The following is a 23,280-nucleotide window of genomic DNA, read 5'->3' as shown; positions in this document are numbered from 1 at the left end:
CCGGACGCCGGACATAAGGCTAAAATGTAGGACATGTCCGGGAAAATCCGGACGTCTGGTAACCCTATGTATGTGTGGCTTATCTACATCCATGGAGAGTCAGGCAATTAGTAAACCATGGAGCTTTGGCTGGTGCAGACATGTAAAATGTAGTATTTGTATATTTCTAAAATGTATGTAACTTAATGATCCCCCCCCCCCCAACACACACACAATTTGCCTTCATTTAATAATGTTAAACTTATAAAAATGGACTTGGTTTACAAAGCCCCCCCTGATAACCCATGAGCCCCCTGCTTTACACTAAATCAATCAATCAATCAATTTTGCAGATCTTCTGATCGGGGTTGCAAAATTGATTGATTGATTGATTTAGTTTATTTTACTTCGCGTTTTGTGCCTCTTGGCTAATTTGCGAAGATGGGGATGAGTGATGAAATGATGAAATTGATGAATGGACATTCACAAACAACCAATCCCGACCGGGATTCGAACCCGGGACCCTTGGCGTCGCAGCGCGATGTGCTAACCACTTTTTTTTTATTACATTTTGCAATTTATTACATTACATTTGCAATTTACATTTCAACTCATTGGGCAAGTAAACATTACAGTAAGAAAATTAGCATACAATCTATTTCTTTTACAGTCAGATATCCTGTGGTATTCTTGATGGAGGTAATTTACAAATTGTATATTAAAATCTGGTTGCCGATATGTCGATAGGAAATAGGCATAGTGTCCTAAGAGCCATTGTACACTTTTACGTTTTGTTTTTGGGTAATATTCAAAAGCTGGATATAAAAGAATATCTACAGAGATGTTATACACTGATGTTCGACAAATAGTACTCACAAGTTTTCTTATATAAAGCCATGATGTTTCTATTATTTGGCATTCACTCAGTCTATGGACTAAACTATCAGATACATTACATTTGGCACACATTGGCGTATTTATTAATTTAAGATCATAGAGTCTCTCTCCAGTGATTAATTTTTGGTGGACAATTATATACCATGCTGATCGGATTCGTGATGTAAGATGGTGAGCCTGAATATTATTCCATATTTCTCTCCACTTCATTCTGGGATTTTGCTCAATAATTTTACATGTTGGTTGTTCTAATTTACATAGTCTGCGATATATTTCCGATGTCACTGGTATTGTTAATATCGGAGATTGTAATAGGGCATAACTAATATCCACTATTGTTGACTTAAAATACCATAAAGTGTCTACCAGTCTAGTAATATCAATAGGAGCCTCTAGTGAAATATAGTCCAAAGCGCTTCTCAAAACTTTACTTGTGAGGCTGAGTGGATGCTGAATCAATGTCTGCGTGTCAGCTTGAATACGTAAGGCCTGGCATTTGAGTTCTATATTCACAAGATTCATTCCTCCCTCGGCAAAAGGCAAACAAAGTAATACATGTTTCACCCTCAATATCTGACCATTCCAAATAAACCAATTTACTGCACTCTTAAGTTTATTTATATCTAACTTCCGTAGTGGGAGGATTTTTGCCATGTACCATACCTTTGACAGTGCATAGACATGTACAAAGGTCACCCTTGACTGTAAACTAAGGCTGCGAAATTTATTTGTTTGTAATATCGCTTTAACCCCAGTTAATACTCTATCATAATTTAATTGGATCATACTTTGGATAGAGTGCGTATATATTATACCTAGTATACGTATCATTTGTACAACCTTAAAATTACCTCGCTGCGAGTGAGAATGAACCAAATTTAAATTCAAAATTGACGATTTTTCTTGGTTATTTTTAATCCCGACCATTTTCCAAATTTCTGTAATACTTGACATGTTTCATCAATTCAATCTGTTCATTTATTAATACAGTAACATCGTCAGCATACGCTAACACCTTAATGGTAGTAGAGTGTATGTTAATTCCTTGAACTTTTCGGCCTATTTCAGACAGAATGGGTCTCAGCGCAATACAAAACGCTAACATCGACAAAGGATCTCCTTGCCTTACACCTTTATAAATATAGAGTTCTTTTGTCAGAAAACCATTTATTTGAATTTTTGCTGTTGCATGACTATAAAGACTTTTAAATACTGAAAGAAAATGTCCACGTATACCGTAGCCCTGCAAAACGTTAAATAGATATTCATGATTTATCGAGTCAAAAGCACGTTCAAAGTCTAATGCTAATATAGCATTTTCAGAGTTTTTGTTCTGTAGTCTATAACATGTAATTATTTCACGCATCGTTTGTAAAACATTTGTGATTTTCTTATTTAAACCAAAAACATATTGATCCTCTCCTACTAATTTGTCGACATAAGGCATAAGTCTGCCAAGCATACATCGCGCCAATATTTTATAATCCGTACAAAGGAGGGTGATGGGTCTATAATGACCAGCTTCGCTTGGTTTTGGACATTTTGGGATTAGAATTATAATACCCGTATTGGAAGATTTACCCATTTGATACTTGCTAAACACTGCATTTATCCAATCCGTTATTGTTTGACCCATCAATTTCCAAAAGGTTTGATAAAACTTATTGGGTATCCCATCCCAACCAGGAGCTGAAAATGATTGCCCTACCTTAACCGCTCGAAACACTTCCTCACTTGTATATTCTTTGTTTAAGTTTTCACTTTCTTCATCTGTAAAAACCTCTGATTCGGATGCCAATTCATCCATTAAAGCTCCATTATGTGACGCTGGTTGGGAATATTGTTGCTCAAAATAATTATAAATGCAATTACGTATTTCAGGGGCTGAATTGATCTTTGTTCCCCCATTATCAAATATTTCACTAATACATTGTCTTTTAGCATTTTTTCTTTCATGAATTACATGGCTGATAGAGGCGACCTCATCGTTGTCAAAATGAGGAAGTCTACTACGAATTTTGATCCCTTGACGCCTTTCTGCAGTCATTTTTAACAATACAGCTTGTATACGTTTGACTTCAGTTTGCACTTTTTTCCCGTCTGTTGCTTGCTGAATTTGTTCACGCAATACCCTGTAGTAAAAATTATATTTATTTGTCCAGTCTCTCGACCGTTCCTTACAGTAACTGATACATAATCTTTTTATACCCGGTTTGAGAATCTCCTCCCACCAGCGGATTATATCTATCCTCCTCAGACGGTGTGTTATCCATCTCGACCATTGGTCATTAAATGCTTGTTGGAAATTTTTCTCATTACGAATTGAAGCATTTAATTTCCAACAACCGTACCCTCTCGGGACTATTGGAATGTCCACATTTATCATCATAATGACCGCACTGTGATCTGAAAAACATGTAGGTGTTATACTGATGGACTTTACGTTCTGACGTAATGTGGGTGTGACATAAAATCTATCCAAACGGGATGCACAATTGTCACGTATATACGTGAAACCCCTCTGCCCAAAACATTTGTCACTCCAGACATCTGTGAAGTTAAAGCCAGTTACTAATTTTTGCAATGAATTCGACGTGTTAAATCCAGGTCTTTGATCCTGCGGATACAATACACAATTGAAATCTCCCCCACATATTATGTGTTCTCTCCTACCCTGCATTTCAACAGCAACTTCCTGCGCAAAAAACTCATCCCTTTGTTTTCTACACTGTGACCCGGATGGAGCATATATGTTATATATCCATACATTTGCAACTTTTGCTGATATGATTCTATTATTAGGATGACATACCACATTTGTGAGGGGAACCGTATTACGTGTTAACAAAGCTGTTCCTGTCGATTGGAAATTTGCATTATTATGAACTCTTATCGTTGGGGAAAAATTGAAATTCATTTGTCCACATTCTTGGAGAAAGACAATATGTAATGATGCTTGTATAATAAAGTCCTCTAACGCCGCCTGTTTTGTAAGGGATTTCATTTTGTTTATATTTATTGTAGCAAAACGAAGGGTCGTCATCATAAATACTATGAACAAAATTTTTGGGATTGGGTATTCCCAATACTTATACTTCCACCTTTGCCCCATCTAAGAGTAATAATTCTTACACTATTTTTATATGCCCCTAATGTTATACACCAAAAATTAACAAACACACTAACAATATTATTTTAGTAGGGGGGAGGAAATACCCCTTCCCTTTGTATAGCTTAATCAATAAATATCTACCACCACGCAATACAATATCATTAACTTTCTGACAGTCCATATAAAAATATTCATTCCAAATAATACTATTTTCTAATCTTAAAGTGATTACCTGTATCCAGTATTCACAAACTTTCATGGCCTATCGGACTTGGATCAATAACCATGTCTTGGACATTTGTTTTTACATGTCGCAATGATCGTCTTTTCGTCCGATTGCTGCCTGACACTTTCCTTATACTCTTTGGTCGTTTTTGTGAGCCGGAAACCGAACGACCCGTACTACTTTGGACACATCCACTTTCACTATCCGTTTCCGAATCTTTTTCCTCTTCAGCTTCTTGTCTGAAGTCCTTTTGCTTGGTCTGATTCTGCTTCCTCTCCTTGTTGCTCTGTAGCACTTCATCACTCGATTCCTCTTGCACTTTAGTTATGTCTTCTTGTCGTCTTAGTGGTCCACTCTTCTTCTGCTCCATAGTATCCAGGGACATTTCTTCACTTTGTCGCGTAAGTTGAACATTTAACACAGGTTCTTTTGGTTGATCTTGCATATTTTCTTCAGTTCCTTCCTTGATCAAAGTTTGTTGATCATTCTTGTGAATATTTTTCTCTTCCTGTATATGTTTTCCCTGTTGAAGCCCTTCTATCACAGTCAGTTGTGCTGATTCTTGACTCACATTTATATCTTCGTGTGTAGATGTAGACGGTGCAATTGCTTCGCTATAGGACCGAACTGCACGACCCATGACTTTGAACACTGTTGGTTTCCGTAAGGTACAATTAAACCGCATGTGATCACTACTACCACACCATTCACAAGTCGGTATTTGACCATTGTATACTACATGTGCCGTATATTGGCCTATTTTCACAAAGGAGGGAATTGGCTTCTTAATTGCCATCAAAACCTGACGCACCCCATTATACACTTTGTACCTAAATTTGTCACTCCAAGTTTCTGCTTTCAATTCATCGATTGTCCCATATTCACTCAGTTTTTCACGAATTTGTCGTTCTGGCACTTCCAAAGGAAGATTAAACACTCGAACCGGCTTCAAAATTCGATTCGCATCACTCAGTTTCACTTGTGTCACAGCTCCACTACTATAATAAAAATTCACTTCACCAGTATTTTCTTCTAATATTTTTCTCATTTTTCCCGGACGCACTAATTTCAAAAATACACATTTAATCGTCGTGGGAATTTGTATGGCTGCAATTTCATCCACACTCAGTTTGAATTTATCATGAATAAATTCATGTACTTCCAAAGGACTAGGTTTCAAAGTTCCCGTTTCAAAACTGATTTGTATCGTATTTTCGCGATCCATTCTATATTTTACTTTTGTCCAATTCTTCACTAGCACAGTTCAACAGCACACCCTCTCCCACACGTACGTACCGATATCGCGCTGAACTTTCACTTTTCCTCAAAGCACAGAGCTCGTACACTGGCGAACTTTAAAAAAGATCTCCCTCCTCTTAGTTAGATTGCAAAGTAGTTGGAAACACTTCATTAGTCCTGTATTGGATAAGAAAGTGGGGGAAGGCAGTTGCAGACAAGGCCATAACTACCTTATTTAATGAGAGAGTTTAAAAAACTCATAAATAAATTTACAGTTTATCACCTATATAACTTCAGTCATCTCATTCTTGCAACGATGATTATTTTCTACTAACCATAAAGATATTGGTACAATATATTTAATTTTTGGAATATGATCAGGAATAGTTGGAACATCATTAAGTATCTTAATCCGTATAGAATTAGGCCAGCCAGGAAGTTTAATTGGAGATGATCAAATCTATAATGTAATTGTAACTGCACACGCATTTATTATAATTTTTTTCATAGTAATACCCATTATAATTGGGGGATTTGGAAACTGATTAGTACCTCTAATAATTGGAGCCCCAGACATAGCCTTCCCACGATTAAATAATATAAGATTTTGATTACTACCCCCATCATTAACTCTACTATTATCAGGAAGAATTGTAGAAAGTGGTGCAGGAACTGGTTGAACAGTGTATCCTCTCTTATCTGCAGGACTTGCACATGCTGGAGCCTCTGTTGATTTATCAATTTTTTCATTACATTTAGCAGGAGTATCCTCTATTCTAGGGGCAGTAAATTTTATTACAACAGTAATTAATATACGAACTATGGGAATATCTATAGAACGAGTACCATTATTTGTATGATCAGTAGTAATTACTGCAGTTCTACTAGTATTATCACTACCAGTTCTAGCAGGAGCAATTACTATATTATTAACAGATCGAAATTTAAATACCTCATTTTTTGATCCATCTGGTGGTGGAGATCAAATCTTATATCAACATCTATTCTGATTCTTTGGACACCCAGAAGTATATATCCTAATTCTACCAGGATTTGGAATAATTTCACATATTGTAACTCAAGAAAGAGGTAAAAAAGAAACATTTGGAGTCCTTGGAATAATTTATGCAATAATAGCAATTGGATTCCTAGGATTTATCGTATGGGCACATCACATATTTACTGTAGGAATAGATGTTGATACACGAGCATATTTAACTGCAGCCACAATAATTATTGCTGTACCAACAGGAATTAAGGTATTTAGATGAATTGCAACATTACATGGAACACAAATTAATTACTCCCCATCAATATTATGAGCATTAGGATTTATTTTCTTATTTACGATAGGGGGATTAACAGGAGTAGTATTAGCAAATTCATCACTAGATATTGTACTACATGATACATACTATGATGTAGCACATTTTCACTATGTACTGTCTATAGGAGCAGTATTTGCTATTATAGCAGGACTAGTACATTGATTTCCACTATTTACAGGAGTAATAATAAATCCAGATTGATTAAAAATTCAATTCATCTCAATGTTTATTGGAGTCAACTTAACATTCTTTCCACAACATTTTCTAGGATTAAGAGGAATACCACGACGATATTCGGATTATCCAGATGCATATACAATATGAAATATTGTTTCAAGATTAGGATCAATCTTATCATTTACAGCAGTAATTATTATAATTTTTATTACCTGAGAAGGCATGACAAGCGCCCGACCAACATTATTTAATCTACAACAAGCATCATCAATTGAGTGATATCAAATGTCACCTCCTTCTGAACATACATATTCAGAACTTCCAATACTACTTACTAACAACTAATCTTTAAGGTGGCAGAGAAGTGCATTGAACTTAAGCTTCAAATATAAGGGATACCCCTTACTTAAAAGTGGCAACCTGAAATCAAATAGGACTACAAGATAGATCCTCCCCATTAATAGAACAAATAATATTTTTCCATGACCACACAATATTAATTTTAATTATAATTACAGTATTAGTAGGATATTTAATAGCATCATTATTTAATAACAAATTAACAAATCGAATACTTTTAGAAGGACAAACGTTAGAAACAATATGAACAATTATGCCAGCAATTACCCTAGTTTTTATTGCCCTACCCTCTTTACGTTCATTATATTTATTAGATGAAATTAATCAACCTTCATTAACGCTTAAAGCTATTGGGCATCAATGATATTGAAGTTATGAATACTCCGATTTCATAAAGGCAGAATTTGATTCATATATAACTCCAACAAATGAAATATCTTTAAACTCGTTTCGATTATTAGATGTAGATAATCGAACAGTACTACCAATCAATATAGATATTCGAGTACTAACTACATCTGCAGATGTATTGCATTCATGAGCCATGCCATCTATAGGAATTAAGATAGATGCCACTCCAGGACGACTTAACCAGGCAGGGGTAAACATTAGTCGAATCGGTCTCTTTTTTGGACAGTATTCAGAAATTTGTGGATCTAATCATAGATTTATACCGATTATTGTTGAAACTACAACTCACAAATCTTTTATTAATTGATTAATAAAAATTATACAAGAATCATTAGATGACTGAAAAGTAAGTAATGGTCTCTTAAACCACAAAATAGTAATATAACAACTACTTCTAATGAAAAAAGTTAGTTAATATATAATAACATAGGAATGTCAAACCTAAATTATCCTCGTAGATGCTTTTTTATCCCACAAATATATCCATTAAACTGAATTATTCTATTCACAATATTTATATTAATTTATTTTTCATTTTTAATTGTCAACTATTATAACTATAATAAATTATTAAATAATAATAATTTTAAAATAGAAAATAAGCCAAAAATTAAATACTGAAAATGATAACAAGATTATTTTCATCATTCGACCCAACATCATCAATTATAAATATATCACTAAATTGAATAAGAACATTCTTGGGGTTATTAATAATTCCAGCCCCATTTTGGTTAATACAATCACGAACCTCTATACTATATAATATAATAATAGTAAAATTACATGAAGAATTTAAAACATTTTTAGGAATAATTAGTCACCAAGGAAGAACTCTAATATTTATTAGTATATTTTCAATAATCTTATTTAATAATTCAATAGGATTATTACCCTACGTATTTACTAGATCAAGCCACTTAGTCTTTACCCTAACCCTAGCCCTACCAATATGATTATCATTTATGCTATTCGGATGAATTAATAATACAAAACATATATTAGCACCCCTAGTGCCGGAAGGTGTGCCAACACTATTAATACCAATTATAGTAGGGATTGAAATGATTAGAAACCTAATTCGTCCAATAACTCTATCAGTACGATTAGCAGCCAATATAATAGTTGGCCATTTAATAATATCAATAATTGGGAATGCAGGAACAATATTAGAAGTTATTGGGATTTCAATACTAATTTTAGCACAAGTTATATTAATTATTATAGAAACAGCCGTAGCATTTATTCAGTCTTACGTATTTGCCTTATTAATTGCTATTTATTCTAGAGAATCAAAATAACTAATGTCAACAAACCAAAATCTCCCATATCACTTAGTAGATCAAAGCCCATGACCAGCAACAGGAGCCGTTAGAGCAATAATATTAACAACAGGGATAATTAGATGATTTCACCAACAAAATATAGTACTATTATTAATAGGGATAACAACGATACTCCTTACAATAATTCAATGATGACGAGATATTTCACGAGAAGGAACATATCAAGGATTACATACAAGTCAAGTTATAATAGGACTACGATGAGGTATAATTTTATTTATTATTTCAGAAGTACTATTTTTCGTATCATTCTTTTGAGCATTTTTCCATAGAAGCTTGTCCCCGACAATTGAACTAGGAATATTATGACCACCAAAGGGGATTACTCTATTTAATCCAAATGCAAGTACCTTTATTATATATATTTAATGAATGTTGTAACAGAGTAGGCGATTGTGGCCGAACCGTCGACCTAGGCGAAAATCCAAGATAGCCAAGTGGGGGGCTACCATAGGAAACGTGGGATTGCCTTTGAAACTAGGCCCCGCAGGGCCCCCCTGCCCCCGGCAGGGGCCCTCGATTTTGGGCATTTTTGCCGATTTTTCGAGCCTAGGCCGAGTGTCATGGATGAAAATGGCGTCCATTTTGGGAAAGTTCGAACCTTGGTCCACAACGCCAGGGTAGATTTTCGGTCGAGGTTGCCGTGGCAACGGGGGGGCGGCCCCCCAAAAAGTGGCCTTTTGAGTGTGGATTTCGGAAACGCACTGACCGATTTTCGCAAAAATGGCGGCGTTCGAAAGGGAACCTCGAAAAAGTGAGAAATATCGAGTATGAACAGAATCGGCCAAGGCCCCCCCCCCCCGCAGGATCCCGAAATGTCCGAAAAAGTGACTTTTCCAAGCGAACATGGGTACCGAAAACATGGGTTCATTCGGGAATTTTTGACGGCCGAACCGTAGAAAATTTTACAATTTAGCCTTGCACTTTCGGAAAGAGGAGATTCCGGGCTACCACGTGGTATTTTTTTGTTTTTCTTAACCGACCGAAACTAAGGAAACGGCGACATCTTGAAATTGGCATTTTCGAAATTTGCAAGTCACGTGACCTGCAAGCCATTCGTGCCCCCCTCGAGGCCAAGTGTCTTTCCCCGGCGAAGCCGGGCATTGTCGGCGGTGAGGCCCCGTGCCAGCCCCTCCAAACGCGCGTTTCGAAATTTCAAGATGGCGGCCCCACGTGGGCGCCGGAGGCGCCTAATCCGGTACGTGCGCGCCTCCAGAATGCAAGGGGAAGATAGGTGGCGCCACGAACCGGCAACCTGAGCGGATCGGGACCTGTACCACGCGGTAGCCCACCTAGGGTTCCCTATGCGAGGGAAAAAGCGTGGGGCCCCGGGGCCCGCAGGGTGACCTCCAGGGGGGGCCAAAAATTCGTCGCTGACCCCATTTTTGGAAACGTGCATCTCGGGCATCGTTCGGAGGGAAGGTTTGCCGAATGCGGTTCCGAGCAGTGTGGATGGTCCCCTTTCGACCGGCTATCTCGATTTTTCGAAACGGCTGCCATCTTGGATTTTGAAGGGGTGCGAACTTTTCGAGGTTTTTTCAACTTTTCTGCCACTCTGTAGATTGGGGGACCGAAAGGGGTGCAAGGCGGTGTTACCCCATGGGGTGCGAAGCCTCGTGCTCGAGCAAGTCCGAGGCCCCCAAACACATGGGGCTAGAGGGGCCCCAACACGTCCGTGCCCGTGGAGGACCAATCGGCTGTCGAGGATGGCGGAAAAACTCAGGATGCTCTCCGGGGGTCGCGTCCCTATGGGGCAGGGTGAAAAAGTTGACGAAAAAGCGCCACCTGCAGCCTCCAGGGCGCCATTTTGGAAATCTCAAAAAACCAACATGGCGGCCACATTTGTCGGGGTTGCGATTTCGAGTTTGTTTCGTCTTTCAGGTGACGTCCGTTCGAGGCCAGCGCATGTGGTCCGACGTCGGGGCCACTCGCGGGGTTGCCTACAGGCAGCCATCTTGGTTTCCGGTACCCCTTTGCAGAGGTGTGTTTGTTGTGTACCGGAGCTGCCCGGAGGCCGCGGAGGCAAATTCCGGGCAGTGTGCGCTTCAGTGGAAGGTACCGACTCGAGGTCCAAATAGGTGGCGCTCACGTCGCGTGCATCACGTGACGTCACGGGCGGACCGAACTTACCCATGCGGAATATGGCGATTTTTCATTTGGGGGTCGTGCACAAGTGCACAAGTGACATATTCCGTCGATAGGATTCCGGGTGGGGTGTCGCCGCGTGCAAGTTTCGCCATTTCAGTGATGCCAGGTTAGCCGCCATAACGGATTACCTAAAATAAACAATGGTTTATTTTGATCCAGGGATCCCTCCTCCGGGTCAACCGTGAGATGTAGAGGGAAATGGACGTCGCCATCACGTAGGGAAAGAATGTACGAGGCGCCATCAGAAGTCCAAACTTCGAATTTCGTTACGGTTTTGCATCTACAGCGTCTTGAAAATGACGCATTTTCCATGCTTGAAATGTTGCACTTTCGCACAATTTAACGCCAACAGCGCCCCCTTTGCGTGGTTTTTGAAAGATGGCGATTATTAGACGTCACTCTATGGATACAACTATTGATTGATACATGTTTTCAATTTCCACCTTTTTGAGTTTGGTCGCCATTTTGAAATATTGCCATTTTCATTCGAAATTCCGAATTTCGGAATTTTTGGCGGGAATACGGATAAAGATAGCTATAGGGAAAGGGGGGTGGGGAAGGTTGCCCGACATGTCTCCTGCATGGTGAATTTCTTTTGCCTGCTCCAGTGTCCACCGTGAGGCGCTCAGGTCGTTTTGATATATAGCTTGCAGGTTGAGGTGATGACGTCACCATGCGGTTCGCGGGCCCCCATGGAAATTCGGTGATGGTTGGAGGCCGCCATTTTGATTTGGGGTGGTAGGGTGCAATTTTCTGCTCACGCTCGCAAAATTTCCAATCTTCAGGTTTGATAGTGCAGTTGCAGTTCGTGATTTAGTTAAGCACTGCAAATAGTTTGAAAATTGCATAATTTTTGTTGTATATGGGAGTGACGTCACAGCGTCCTCGGGTGGCGTAAGACAGTAGCGTAATCTGTGCTATGTACGAAAAAACTGAGATAGCCATTTTTTACGGAGTGTTAGAAAGTTGAGGGGAAATGTCGAAATTTTCGTTCGGGGGGCGCGCCCCTGCCCCCCACGGCGGTTTGAAGTTTCAGCCATTTTGATTTTTTTCCGGTGACTTTATGAGAGGGAAGTCGGATTTCTACATGGATTCTGAGAGCAGGTTGGAAGTTGTCCACGCACAAAAATTGGGGAGGGCGTTGGAGCTCTGTTGGCGGCCACAGCACACTTTCAAGAAAATGAAAGTTACGAGGAAACTGGAAAACATGGCCTCCAGGGATCCCTCCTCAGGGTGAACTGTGAGATGTAGAGGGAAATGGACGTCCCCATCACGTAGGGAAAGGATGTACAAGGCGCCATCAGAAGTCCAAACTTCGAATTTCGTTACGGTTTTGCATCTACAGCGTTTTCAAAATGACGCATTTTCAATGCCTGAAATGTTGCACTTTCGCACATTTTAACGCCAACAGCGCCCCTTTGCGTAGTTTTTTAAAGATGGCGATTATTGGACGTCACTTTCTATGGATACAACTATTGATTGATACATGTTTTCAATTTCCATCTTTTTGAGTTTGGTCGCCAATTTGAAACTTTGCCACTTTCATTCGAAATTCAGAATTTCGGAATTTTTGGCGGGAATACGGATAAAGATAGCTATAGGGAAAGGGGGGTGGGGAAGGTTGCCCGACATGTCTCCTGCATGGTGATTTTTTTTTTGCTTGCTCCAGTGTCCACCGTGAGGCGCTCAGGTCGTTTTGATATATAGCTTGCAGGTTGAGGTGATGACGTCACCATCCGGTTCGCGGGCCCCCATGGAAATTCGGTGATGCTTGGAGGCCGCCATTTTGATTTGGGGTGGTAGGGTGCAATTTTCTGCTCACGCTCGCAAAATTTCCAATTTTCAGGTTTGATAGTGCAGTTGCAGTTCGTGATTTAGTGAAGCTCTGCGAAAAGATAAAAATCGCATCTTTTTAGTTGCATATACGAGTGACGTCACAGCGTCCTCAGGTGGCGTAAGACAGTAGCGTAATCTGTGCTATGTACGAAAAAACTGAGATAGCCATTTTTTACCCAATGTTAGAAAGTTTGGGGGAAATGTCGAAATATTTGTTCGGGGGGCTGCCCCCTGGCCCCCACGACGGTTTGAAGTTTCGGCCATTTTGAATTTTTTTCCGTAACCGTTATGAGAGGAAAGTCGGATTTCTCCATGGATTCTGAAAGCAGGTTGGAAGTTGTTCATGCACAAAAATCGGTAAGGACCTTGGAGCTCTGTTGGTGACCGCACCATCATTTCAAGAAAATGCAACTTACGAGGAAAGTGGGAAACATGGCCTCCAGGGATCCCTTTTGGGTAAAGCGGGAGATGGAGAGGGGAATGGAGGTCGACATCGCGTAGGGAAAGGATGTACGAGGCGCCATCAGAAGTCGAAACTTCGAATTTCGTTACGGTTTTGCATCTACAGTGTTTTCAAAATGGCCGATTTTCCATGCTTGAAATGTTGCACTTTCGCACATTTTAACGCCAACAGCGCCCCCTTTGGTTGGTTTTTGGAAGATGGCGGTTATTGGACGTCGCTTACTATGGACAGACCTCTTGACTGATACATGTTTTCAATTTCCACCTCTTTTAGTTTGGCCTCCATTTTGAAATTTTGCCATTTTTACTCGAAATTCCGAGTTTGGGAATTTTTGGCGGGAGAACAGTTGAAGATAGGTATACGGAAAGTGCGGTGGGAAATGTTGGCCAACATGTCCCCTGCATGGTGAAATTTTTTGGTTGCTCCAGTGTCCACCGCGAGGCGCTCAGGTCGTTTTGATATATAGCTTGCACGTTGAGGTGATGACGTCACCATGCGGTTCGCGGGCCACAATGGGAAATCGGTGATGCGTGGAGGCAGCCATTTTGATTTGAGTTCGTAGGGTGCTATCTCCTGCGCACGCCTAGAAAATTTTCCATCTTCAGCTTTGATAGTGTACTTGCAGTTCGTGATTTAGTTAAGCACTGCAAATAGTTTGAAAATTGCATAATTTTTGTTGTATATGGGAGTGACGTCACAGCGTCCTCGGGTGGCGTAAGACAGTAGCGTAATCTGTGGTATGTACGAAAAAACTGAGATAGCCATTTTTTACGGAGTGTTAGAAAGTTGAGGGGAAATGTGAAAATTTTCGTTCGGGGGGCGCGCCCCTGCCCCGCACGGCGGTTTGAAATTTCAGCCATTTTGATTTTTTTCCGGAGACTTTATGAGAGGGAAGTCGGATTTCTACATGGATTCTGAGAGCAGGTTGGAAGTTGTCCACGCACAAAAATTGGGGAAGGCGTTGGAGCTCTGTTGGCGGCCACAGCACACTTTTAAGAAAATGAAAGTTACGAGGAAACTGGGAAACATGGCCTCCAGGGATCCCTCCTCAGGGTGAACTGTGAGATGTAGAGGGAAATGGACGTCCCCATCACGTAGGGAAAGGATGTACGAGGCGCCATCAGAAGTCCAAACTTCGAATTTCGTTACGGTTTTGCATCTACAGCGTTTTCAAAATGACGCATTTTCGATGCCTGAAATGTTGCACTTTCGCACATTTTAACGCCAACAGCGCCCCTTTGCGTAGTTTTTTAAAGATGGCGATTATTGGACGTCACTTTCTATGGATACAACTATTGATTGATACATGTTTTCAATTTCCATCTTTTTGAGTTTGGTCGCCATTTTGAAATTTTGCCACTTTCATTCGAAATTCAGAATTTCGGAATTTTTGGCGGGAATACGGATAAAGATAGCTATAGGGAAAGGGGGGTGGGGAAGGTTGCCCGACATGTCTCCTGCATGGTGATTTTTTTTTTGCTTGCTCCAGTGTCCACCGTGAGGCGCTCAGGTCGTTTTGATATATAGCTTGCAGGTTGAGGTGATGACGTCACCATCCGGTTCGCGGGCCCCCATGGAAATTCGGTGATGCTTGGAGGCCGCCATTTTGATTTGGGGTGGTAGGGTGCAATTTTCTGCTCACGCTCGCAAAATTTCCAATCTTCAGGTTTGATAGTGCAGTTGCAGTTCGTGATTTAGTGAAGCTCTGCGAAAAGTTAAAAATCGCATCTTTTTAGTTGCATATACGAGTGACGTCACAGCGTCCTCAGGTGGCGTAAGACAGTAGCGTAATCTGTGCTATGTACGAAAAAACTGAGATAGCCATTTTTTACCCAATGTTAGAAAGTTTGGGGGAAATGTCGAAATATTTGTTCGGGGGGCTGCCCCCTGGCCCCCACGACGGTTTGAAGTTTCGGCCATTTTGAATTTTTTTCCGTAACCGTTATGAGAGGAAAGTCCGATTTCTCCATGGATTCTGAAAGCAGGTTGGAAGTTGTTCATGCACAAAAATCGGTAAGGACCTTGGAGCTCTGTTGGTGACCGCACCATCATTTCAAGAAAATGCAACTTACGAGGAAAGTGGGAAACATGGCCTCCAGGGATCCCTTTTGGGTAAAGTGGGAGATGGAGAGGGGAATGGAGGTCGACATCGCGTAGGGAAAGGATGTACGAGGCGCCATCAGAAGTCGAAACTTCGAATTTCGTTACGGTTTTGCATCTACAGTGTTTTCAAAATGGCCGATTTTCCATGCTTGAAATGTTGCACTTTCGCACATTTTAACGCCAACAGCGCCCCCTTTGGTTGGTTTTTGGAAGATGGCGGTTATTGGACGTCGCTTACTATGGACAGACCTCTTGACTGATACATGTTTTCAATTTCCACCTTTTTTAGTTTGGCCTCCATTTTGAAATTTTGCCATTTTTACTGGAAATTCCGAGTTTGGGAATTTTTGGCGGGAGAACAGTTGAAGATAGGTATACGGAAAGTGCGGTGGGAAATGTTGGCCAACATGTCCCCTGCATGGTGAAATTTTTTGGTTGCTCCAGTGTCCACCGCGAGGCGCTCAGGTCGTTTTGATATATAGCTTGCACGTTGAGGTGATGACGTCACCATGCGGTTCGCGGCCCACCATGGGAAATCGGTGATGCGTGGAGGCAGCCATTTTGATTTGAGGTCGTAGGGTGCTACCTCCTGCGCACGCCTAGAAAATTTTCCATCTTCAGCTTTGATAGTGTACTTGCAGTTCGTGATTTAGTTAAGCACTGCAAATAGTTTGAAAATTGCATAATTTTTGTTGTATATGGGAGTGACGTCACAGCGTCCTCGGGTGGCGTAAGACAGTAGCGTAATCTGTGGTATGTACGAAAAAACTGAGATAGCCATTTTTTACGGAGTGTTAGAAAGTTGAGGGGAAATGTCGAAATTTTCGTTCGGGGGGCACGCCCCTGCCCCCCACGGCGGTTTGAAGTTTCAGCCATTTTGATTTTTTTCCGGTGACTTTATGAGAGGGAAGTCGGATTTCTACATGGATTCTGAGAGCAGGTTGGAAGTTGTCCACGCACAAAAATTGGGGAGGGCTTTGGAGCTCTGTTGGCGGCCACAGCACACTTTCAAGAAAATGAAAGTTACGAGGAAACTGGGAAACATGGCCTCCAGGGATCCCTCCTCAGGGTGAACTGTGAGATGTAGAGGGAAATGGACGTCCCCATCACGTAGGGAAAGGATGTACAAGGCGCCATCAGAAGTCCAAACTTCGAATTTCGTTACGGTTTTGCATCTACAGCGTTTTCAAAATGACGCATTTTCCATGCCTGAAATGTTGCACTTTCGCACATTTTAACGCCAACAGCGCCCCTTTGCGTAGTTTTTTAAAGATGGCGATTATTGGACGTCACTTTCTATGGATACAACTATTGATTGATACATGTTTTCAATTTCCATCTTTTTGAGTTTGGTCGCCATTTTGAAATTTTGCCACTTTCATTCGAAATTCAGAATTTCGGAATTTTTGGCGGGAATACGGATAAAGATAGCTATAGGGAAAGGGGGGTGGGGAAGGTTGCCCGACATGTCTCCTGCATGGTGATTTTTTTTTTGCTTGCTCCAGTGTCCACCGTGAGGCGCTCAGGTCGTTTTGATATATAGCTTGCAGGTTGAGGTGATGACGTCACCATCCGGTTCGCGGGCACCCATGGAAATTCGGTGATGCTTGGAGGCCGCCATTTTGATTTGGGGTGGTAGGGTGCAATTTTCTGCTCACGCTCGCAAAATTTCCAATCTTCAGGTTTGATAGTGCAGTTGCAGTTCGTGATTTAGTGAAGCTCTGCGAAAAGATAAAAATCGCATCTTTTTAGTTGCATATACGAGTGACGTCACAGCGTCCTCGGGTGGCGTAAGACAGTAGCGTAATCTGTGCTATGTACGAAAAAACTGAGATAGCCATTTTTTACCCAATGTTAGAAAGTTTGGGGGAAATGTCGAAATATTTGTTCGGGGGGCTGCCCCCTGGCCCCCACGACGGTTTGAAGTTTCGGCCATTTTGAATTTTTTTCCGTAACCGTTATGAGAGGAAAGTCGGATTTCTCCATGGATTCTGAAAGCAGGTTGGAAGTTGTTCATGCACAAAAATCGGTAAGGACCTTGGAGCTCTGTTGGTGACCGCACCATCATTTCAAGAAAATGCAACTTACGAGGAAAGTGGGAAACATGGCCTCCAGGGATCCCTTTTGGGTAAAGTGGGAGATGGAGAGGGGAATGGAGGTCGACATCGCGTAGGGAAAGGATGTACGAGGCGCCATCAGAAGTCGAAACTTCGAATTTCGTTACGGTTTTGCATCTACAGTGTTTTCAAAATGGCCGATTTTCCATGCTTGAAATGTTGCACTTTCGCACATTTTAACGCCAACAGCGCCCCCTTTGGTTGGTTTTTGGAAGATGGCGGTTATTGGACGTCGCTTACTATGGACAGACCTCTTGACTGATACATGTTTTCAATTTCCACCTCTTTTAGTTTGGCCTCCATTTTGAAATTTTGCCATTTTTACTGGAAATTCCGAGTTTGGGAATTTTTGGCGGGAGAACAGTTGAAGATAGGTATACGGAAAGTGCGGTGGGAAATGTTGGCCAACATGTCCCCTGCATGGTGAAATTTTTTGGTTGCTCCAGTGTCCACCGCGAGGCGCTCAGGTCGTTTTGATATATAGCTTGCAGGTTGAGGTGATGACGTCACCATGCGGTTCGCGGGCCACAATGGGAAATCGGTGATGCGTGGAGGCAGCCATTTTGATTTGAGTTCGTAGGGTGCTACCTCCTGCGCACGCCTAGAAAATTTTCCATCTTCAGCTTTGATAGTGTACTTGCAGTTCGTGATTTAGTTAAGCACTGCAAATAGTTTGAAAATTGCATAATTTTTGTTGTATATGGGAGTGACGTCACAGCGTCCTCGGGTGGCGTAAGACAGTAGCGTAATCTGTGGTATGTACGAAAAAACTGAGATAGCCATTTTTTACGGAGTGTTAGAAAGTTGAGGGGAAATGTGAAAATTTTCGTTCGGGGGGCGCGCCCCTGCCCCGCACGGCGGTTTGAAATTTCAGCCATTTTGATTTTTTTCCGGAGACTTTATGAGAGGGAAGTCGGATTTCTACATGGATTCTGAGAGCAGGTTGGAAGTTGTAAACGCACAAAAATTGGGGAAGGCGTTGGAGCTCTGTTGGCGGCCACAGCACACTTTTAAGAAAATGAAAGTTACGAGGAAACTGGGAAACATGGCCTCCAGGGATCCCTCCTCAGGGTGAACTGTGAGATGTAGAGGGAAATGGACGTCCCCATCACGTAGGGAAAGGATGTACGAGGCGCCATCAGAAGTCCAAACTTCGAATTTCGTTACGGTTTTGCATCTACAGCGTTTTCAAAATGACGCATTTTCGATGCCTGAAATGTTGCACTTTCGCACATTTTAACGCCAACAGCGCCCCTTTGCGTAGTTTTTTAAAGATGGCGATTATTGGACGTCACTTTCTATGGATACAACTATTGATTGATACATGTTTTCAATTTCCATCTTTTTGAGTTTGGTCGCCATTTTGAAATTTTGCCACTTTCATTCGAAATTCAGAATTTCGGAATTTTTGGCGGGAATACGGATAAAGATAGCTATAGGGAAAGGGGGGTGGGGAAGGTTGCCCGACATGTCTCCTGCATGGTGATTTTTTTTTTGCTTGCTCCAGTGTCCACCGTGAGGCGCTCAGGTCGTTTTGATATATAGCTTGCAGGTTGAGGTGATGACGTCACCATCCGGTTCGCGGGCCCCCATGGAAATTCGGTGATGCTTGGAGGCCGCCATTTTGATTTGGGGTGGTAGGGTGCAATTTTCTGCTCACGCTCGCAAAATTTCCAATCTTCAGGTTTGATAGTGCAGTTGCAGTTCGTGATTTAGTGAAGCTCTGCGAAAAGTTAAAAATCGCATCTTTTTAGTTGCATATACGAGTGACGTCACAGCGTCCTCAGGTGGCGTAAGACAGTAGCGTAATCTGTGCTATGTACGAAAAAACTGAGATAGCCATTTTTTACCCAATGTTAGAAAGTTTGGGGGAAATGTCGAAATATTTGTTCGGGGGGCTGCCCCCTGGCCCCCACGACGGTTTGAAGTTTCGGCCATTTTGAATTTTTTTCCGTAACCGTTATGAGAGGAAAGTCGGATTTCTCCATGGATTCTGAAAGCAGGTTGGAAGTTGTTCATGCACAAAAATCGGTAAGGACCTTGGAGCTCTGTTGGTGACCGCACCATCATTTCAAGAAAATGCAACTTACGAGGAAAGTGGGAAACATGGCCTCCAGGGATCCCTTTTGGGTAAAGTGGGAGATGGAGAGGGGAATGGAGGTCGACATCGCGTAGGGAAAGGATGTACGAGGCGCCATCAGAAGTCGAAACTTCGAATTTCGTTACGGTTTTGCATCTACAGTGTTTTCAAAATGGCCGATTTTCCATGCTTGAAATGTTGCACTTTCGCACATTTTAACGCCAACAGCGCCCCCTTTGGTTGGTTTTTGGAAGATGGCGGTTATTGGACGTCGCTTACTATGGACAGACCTCTTGACTGATACATGTTTTCAATTTCCACCTCTTTTAGTTTGGCCTCCATTTTGAAATTTTGCCATTTTTACTGGAAATTCCGAGTTTGGGAATTTTTGGCGGGAGAACAGTTGAAGATAGGTATACGGAAAGTGCGGTGGGAAATGTTGGCCAACATGTCCCCTGCATGGTGAAATTTTTTGGTTGCTCCAGTGTCCACCGCGAGGCGCTCAGGTCGTTTTGATATATAGCTTGCAGGTTGAGGTGATGACGTCACCATGCGGTTCGCGGGCCACAATGGGAAATCGGTGATGCGTGGAGGCAGCCATTTTGATTTGAGTTCGTAGGGTGCTACCTCCTGCGCACGCCTAGAAAATTTTCCATCTTCAGCTTTGATAGTGTACTTGCAGTTCGTGATTTAGTTAAGCACTGCAAATAGTTTGAAAATTGCATAATTTTTGTTGTATATGGGAGTGACGTCACAGCGTCCTCGGGTGGCGTAAGACAGTAGCGTAATCTGTGGTATGTACGAAAAAACTGAGATAGCCATTTTTTACGGAGTGTTAGAAAGTTGAGGGGAAATGTGAAAATTTTCGTTCGGGGGGCGCGCCCCTGCCCCGCACGGCGGTTTGAAATTTCAGCCATTTTGATTTTTTTCCGGAGACTTTATGAGAGGGAAGTCGGATTTCTACATGGATTCTGAGAGCAGGTTGGAAGTTGTCCACGCACAAAAATTGGGGAAGGCGTTGGAGCTCTGTTGGCGGCCACAGCACACTTTTAAGAAAATGAAAGTTACGAGGAAACTGGGAAACATGGCCTCCAGGGATCCCTCCTCAGGGTGAACTGTGAGATGTAGAGGGAAATGGACGTCCCCATCACGTAGGGAAAGGATGTACGAGGCGCCATCAGAAGTCCAAACTTCGAATTTCGTTACGGTTTTGCATCTACAGCGTTTTCAAAATGACGCATTTTCGATGCCTGAAATGTTGCACTTTCGCACATTTTAACGCCAACAGCGCCCCTTTGCGTAGTTTTTTAAAGATGGCGATTATTGGACGTCACTTTCTATGGATACAACTATTGATTGATACATGTTTTCAATTTCCATCTTTTTGAGTTTGGTCGCCATTTTGAAATTTTGCCACTTTCATTCGAAATTCAGAATTTCGGAATTTTTGGCGGGAATACGGATAAAGATAGCTATAGGGAAAGGGGGGTGGGGAAGGTTGCCCGACATGTCTCCTGCATGGTGATTTTTTTTTTGCTTGCTCCAGTGTCCACCGTGAGGCGCTCAGGTCGTTTTGATATATAGCTTGCAGGTTGAGGTGATGACGTCACCATCCGGTTCGCGGGCCCCCATGGAAATTCGGTGATGCTTGGAGGCCGCCATTTTGATTTGGGGTGGTAGGGTGCAATTTTCTGCTCACGCTCGCAAAATTTCCAATCTTCAGGTTTGATAGTGCAGTTGCAGTTCGTGATTTAGTGAAGCTCTGCGAAAAGTTAAAAATCGCATCTTTTTAGTTGCATATACGAGTGACGTCACAGCGTCCTCAGGTGGCGTAAGACAGTAGCGTAATCTGTGCTATGTACGAAAAAACTGAGATAGCCATTTTTTACCCAATGTTAGAAAGTTTGGGGGAAATGTCGAAATATTTGTTCGGGGGGCTGCCCGCTGGCCCCCACGACGGTTTGAAGTTTCGGCCATTTTGAATTTTTTTCCGTAACCGTTATGAGAGGAAAGTCGGATTTCTCCATGGATTCTGAAAGCAGGTTGGAAGTTGTTCATGCACAAAAATCGGTAAGGACCTTGGAGCTCTGTTGGTGACCGCACCATCATTTCAAGAAAATGCAACTTACGAGGAAAGTGGGAAACATGGCCTCCAGGGATCCCTTTTCAGGGTAAAGCGGGAGATGGAGAGGGGAATGGAGGTCGACATCGCGTAGGGAAAGGATGTACGAGGCGCCATCAGAAGTCGAAACTTCGAATTTCGTTACGGTTTTGCATCTACAGTGTTTTCAAAATAGCCGATTTTCCATGCTTGAAATGTTGCACTTTCGCACATTTTAACGCCAACAGCGCCCCCTTTGGTTGGTTTTTGGAAGATGGCGGTTATTGGACGTCGCTTACTATGGACAGACCTCTTGACTGATACATGTTTTTAATTTCCACCTTTTTTAGTTTGGCCTCCATTTTGAAATTTTGCCATTTTTACTGGAAATTCCGAGTTTGGGAATTTTTGGCGGGAGAACAGTTGAAGATAGGTATACGGAAAGTGCGGTGGGAAATGTTGGCCAACATGTCCCCTGCATGGTGAAATTTTTTGGTTGCTCCAGTGTCCACCGCGAGGCGCTCAGGTCGTTTTGATATATAGCTTGCACGTTGAGGTGATGACGTCACCATGCGGTTCGCGGCCCACCATGGGAAATCGGTGATGCGTGGAGGCAGCCATTTTGATTTGAGGTCGTAGGGTGCTACCTCCTGCGCACGCCTAGAAAATTTTCCATCTTCAGCTTTGATAGTGTACTTGCAGTTCGTGATTTAGTTAAGCACTGCAAATAGTTTGAAAATTGCATAATTTTTGTTGTATATGGGAGTGACGTCACAGCGTCCTCGGGTGGCGTAAGACAGTAGCGTAATCTGTGGTATGTACGAAAAAACTGAGATAGCCATTTTTTACGGAGTGTTAGAAAGTTGAGGGGAAATGTCGAAATTTTCGTTCGGGGGGCGCGCCCCTGCCCCCCACGGCGGTTTGAAGTTTCAGCCATTTTGATTTTTTTCCGGAGACTTTATGAGAGGGAAGTCGGATTTCTACATGGATTCTGAGAGCAGGTTGGAAGTTGTCCACGCACAAAAATTGGGGAGGGCGTTGGAGCTCTGTTGGCGGCCACAGCACACTTTCAAGAAAATGAAAGTTACGAGGAAACTGGGAAACATGGCCTCCAGGGATCCCTCCTCAGGGTGAACTGTGAGATGTAGAGGGAAATGGACGTCCCCATCACGTAGGGAAAGGATGCACGAGGCGCCATCAGAAGTTCAAACTTCGAATTTCGTTACGGTTTTGCATCTACAGCGTTTTCAAAATGACGCATTTTCCATGCCTGAAATGTTGCACTTTCGCACATTTTAACGCCAACAGCGCCCCTTTGCGTAGTTTTTGAAAGATGGCGATTATTGGACGTCACTTT

At 42.1% G+C, this 23,280-nt stretch overlaps 1 protein-coding gene across 1 annotated transcript in view; it reads right to left on the bottom strand.

The window, feature by feature from the left end:
• The window catches only part of LOC145989033 (uncharacterized), a 67,178-nt gene extending 55,969 nt beyond the window's left edge, over nt 1–11,209 (bottom strand). The window contains exon 1 of the mRNA XM_083124334.1: nt 11,020–11,209. Within this exon, the coding sequence (XP_082980460.1) occupies nt 11,020–11,209 (190 nt within the window). The remainder of the gene's footprint in view (nt 1–11,019) is intronic.
• Between the last annotated feature and the right edge of the window lie 12,071 nt (nt 11,210–23,280).

Source organism: Lepisma saccharinum, chromosome 1 (genome assembly GCF_977018435.1).
Source record: "Lepisma saccharinum chromosome 1, izLepSacc3.1, whole genome shotgun sequence".
NCBI classification, from domain to species: Eukaryota; Metazoa; Arthropoda; class Insecta; order Zygentoma; family Lepismatidae; genus Lepisma; species Lepisma saccharinum.
Note: the sequence above shows the minus strand (reverse complement) of the source record. Positions and strands in the feature narration are given on the sequence as shown.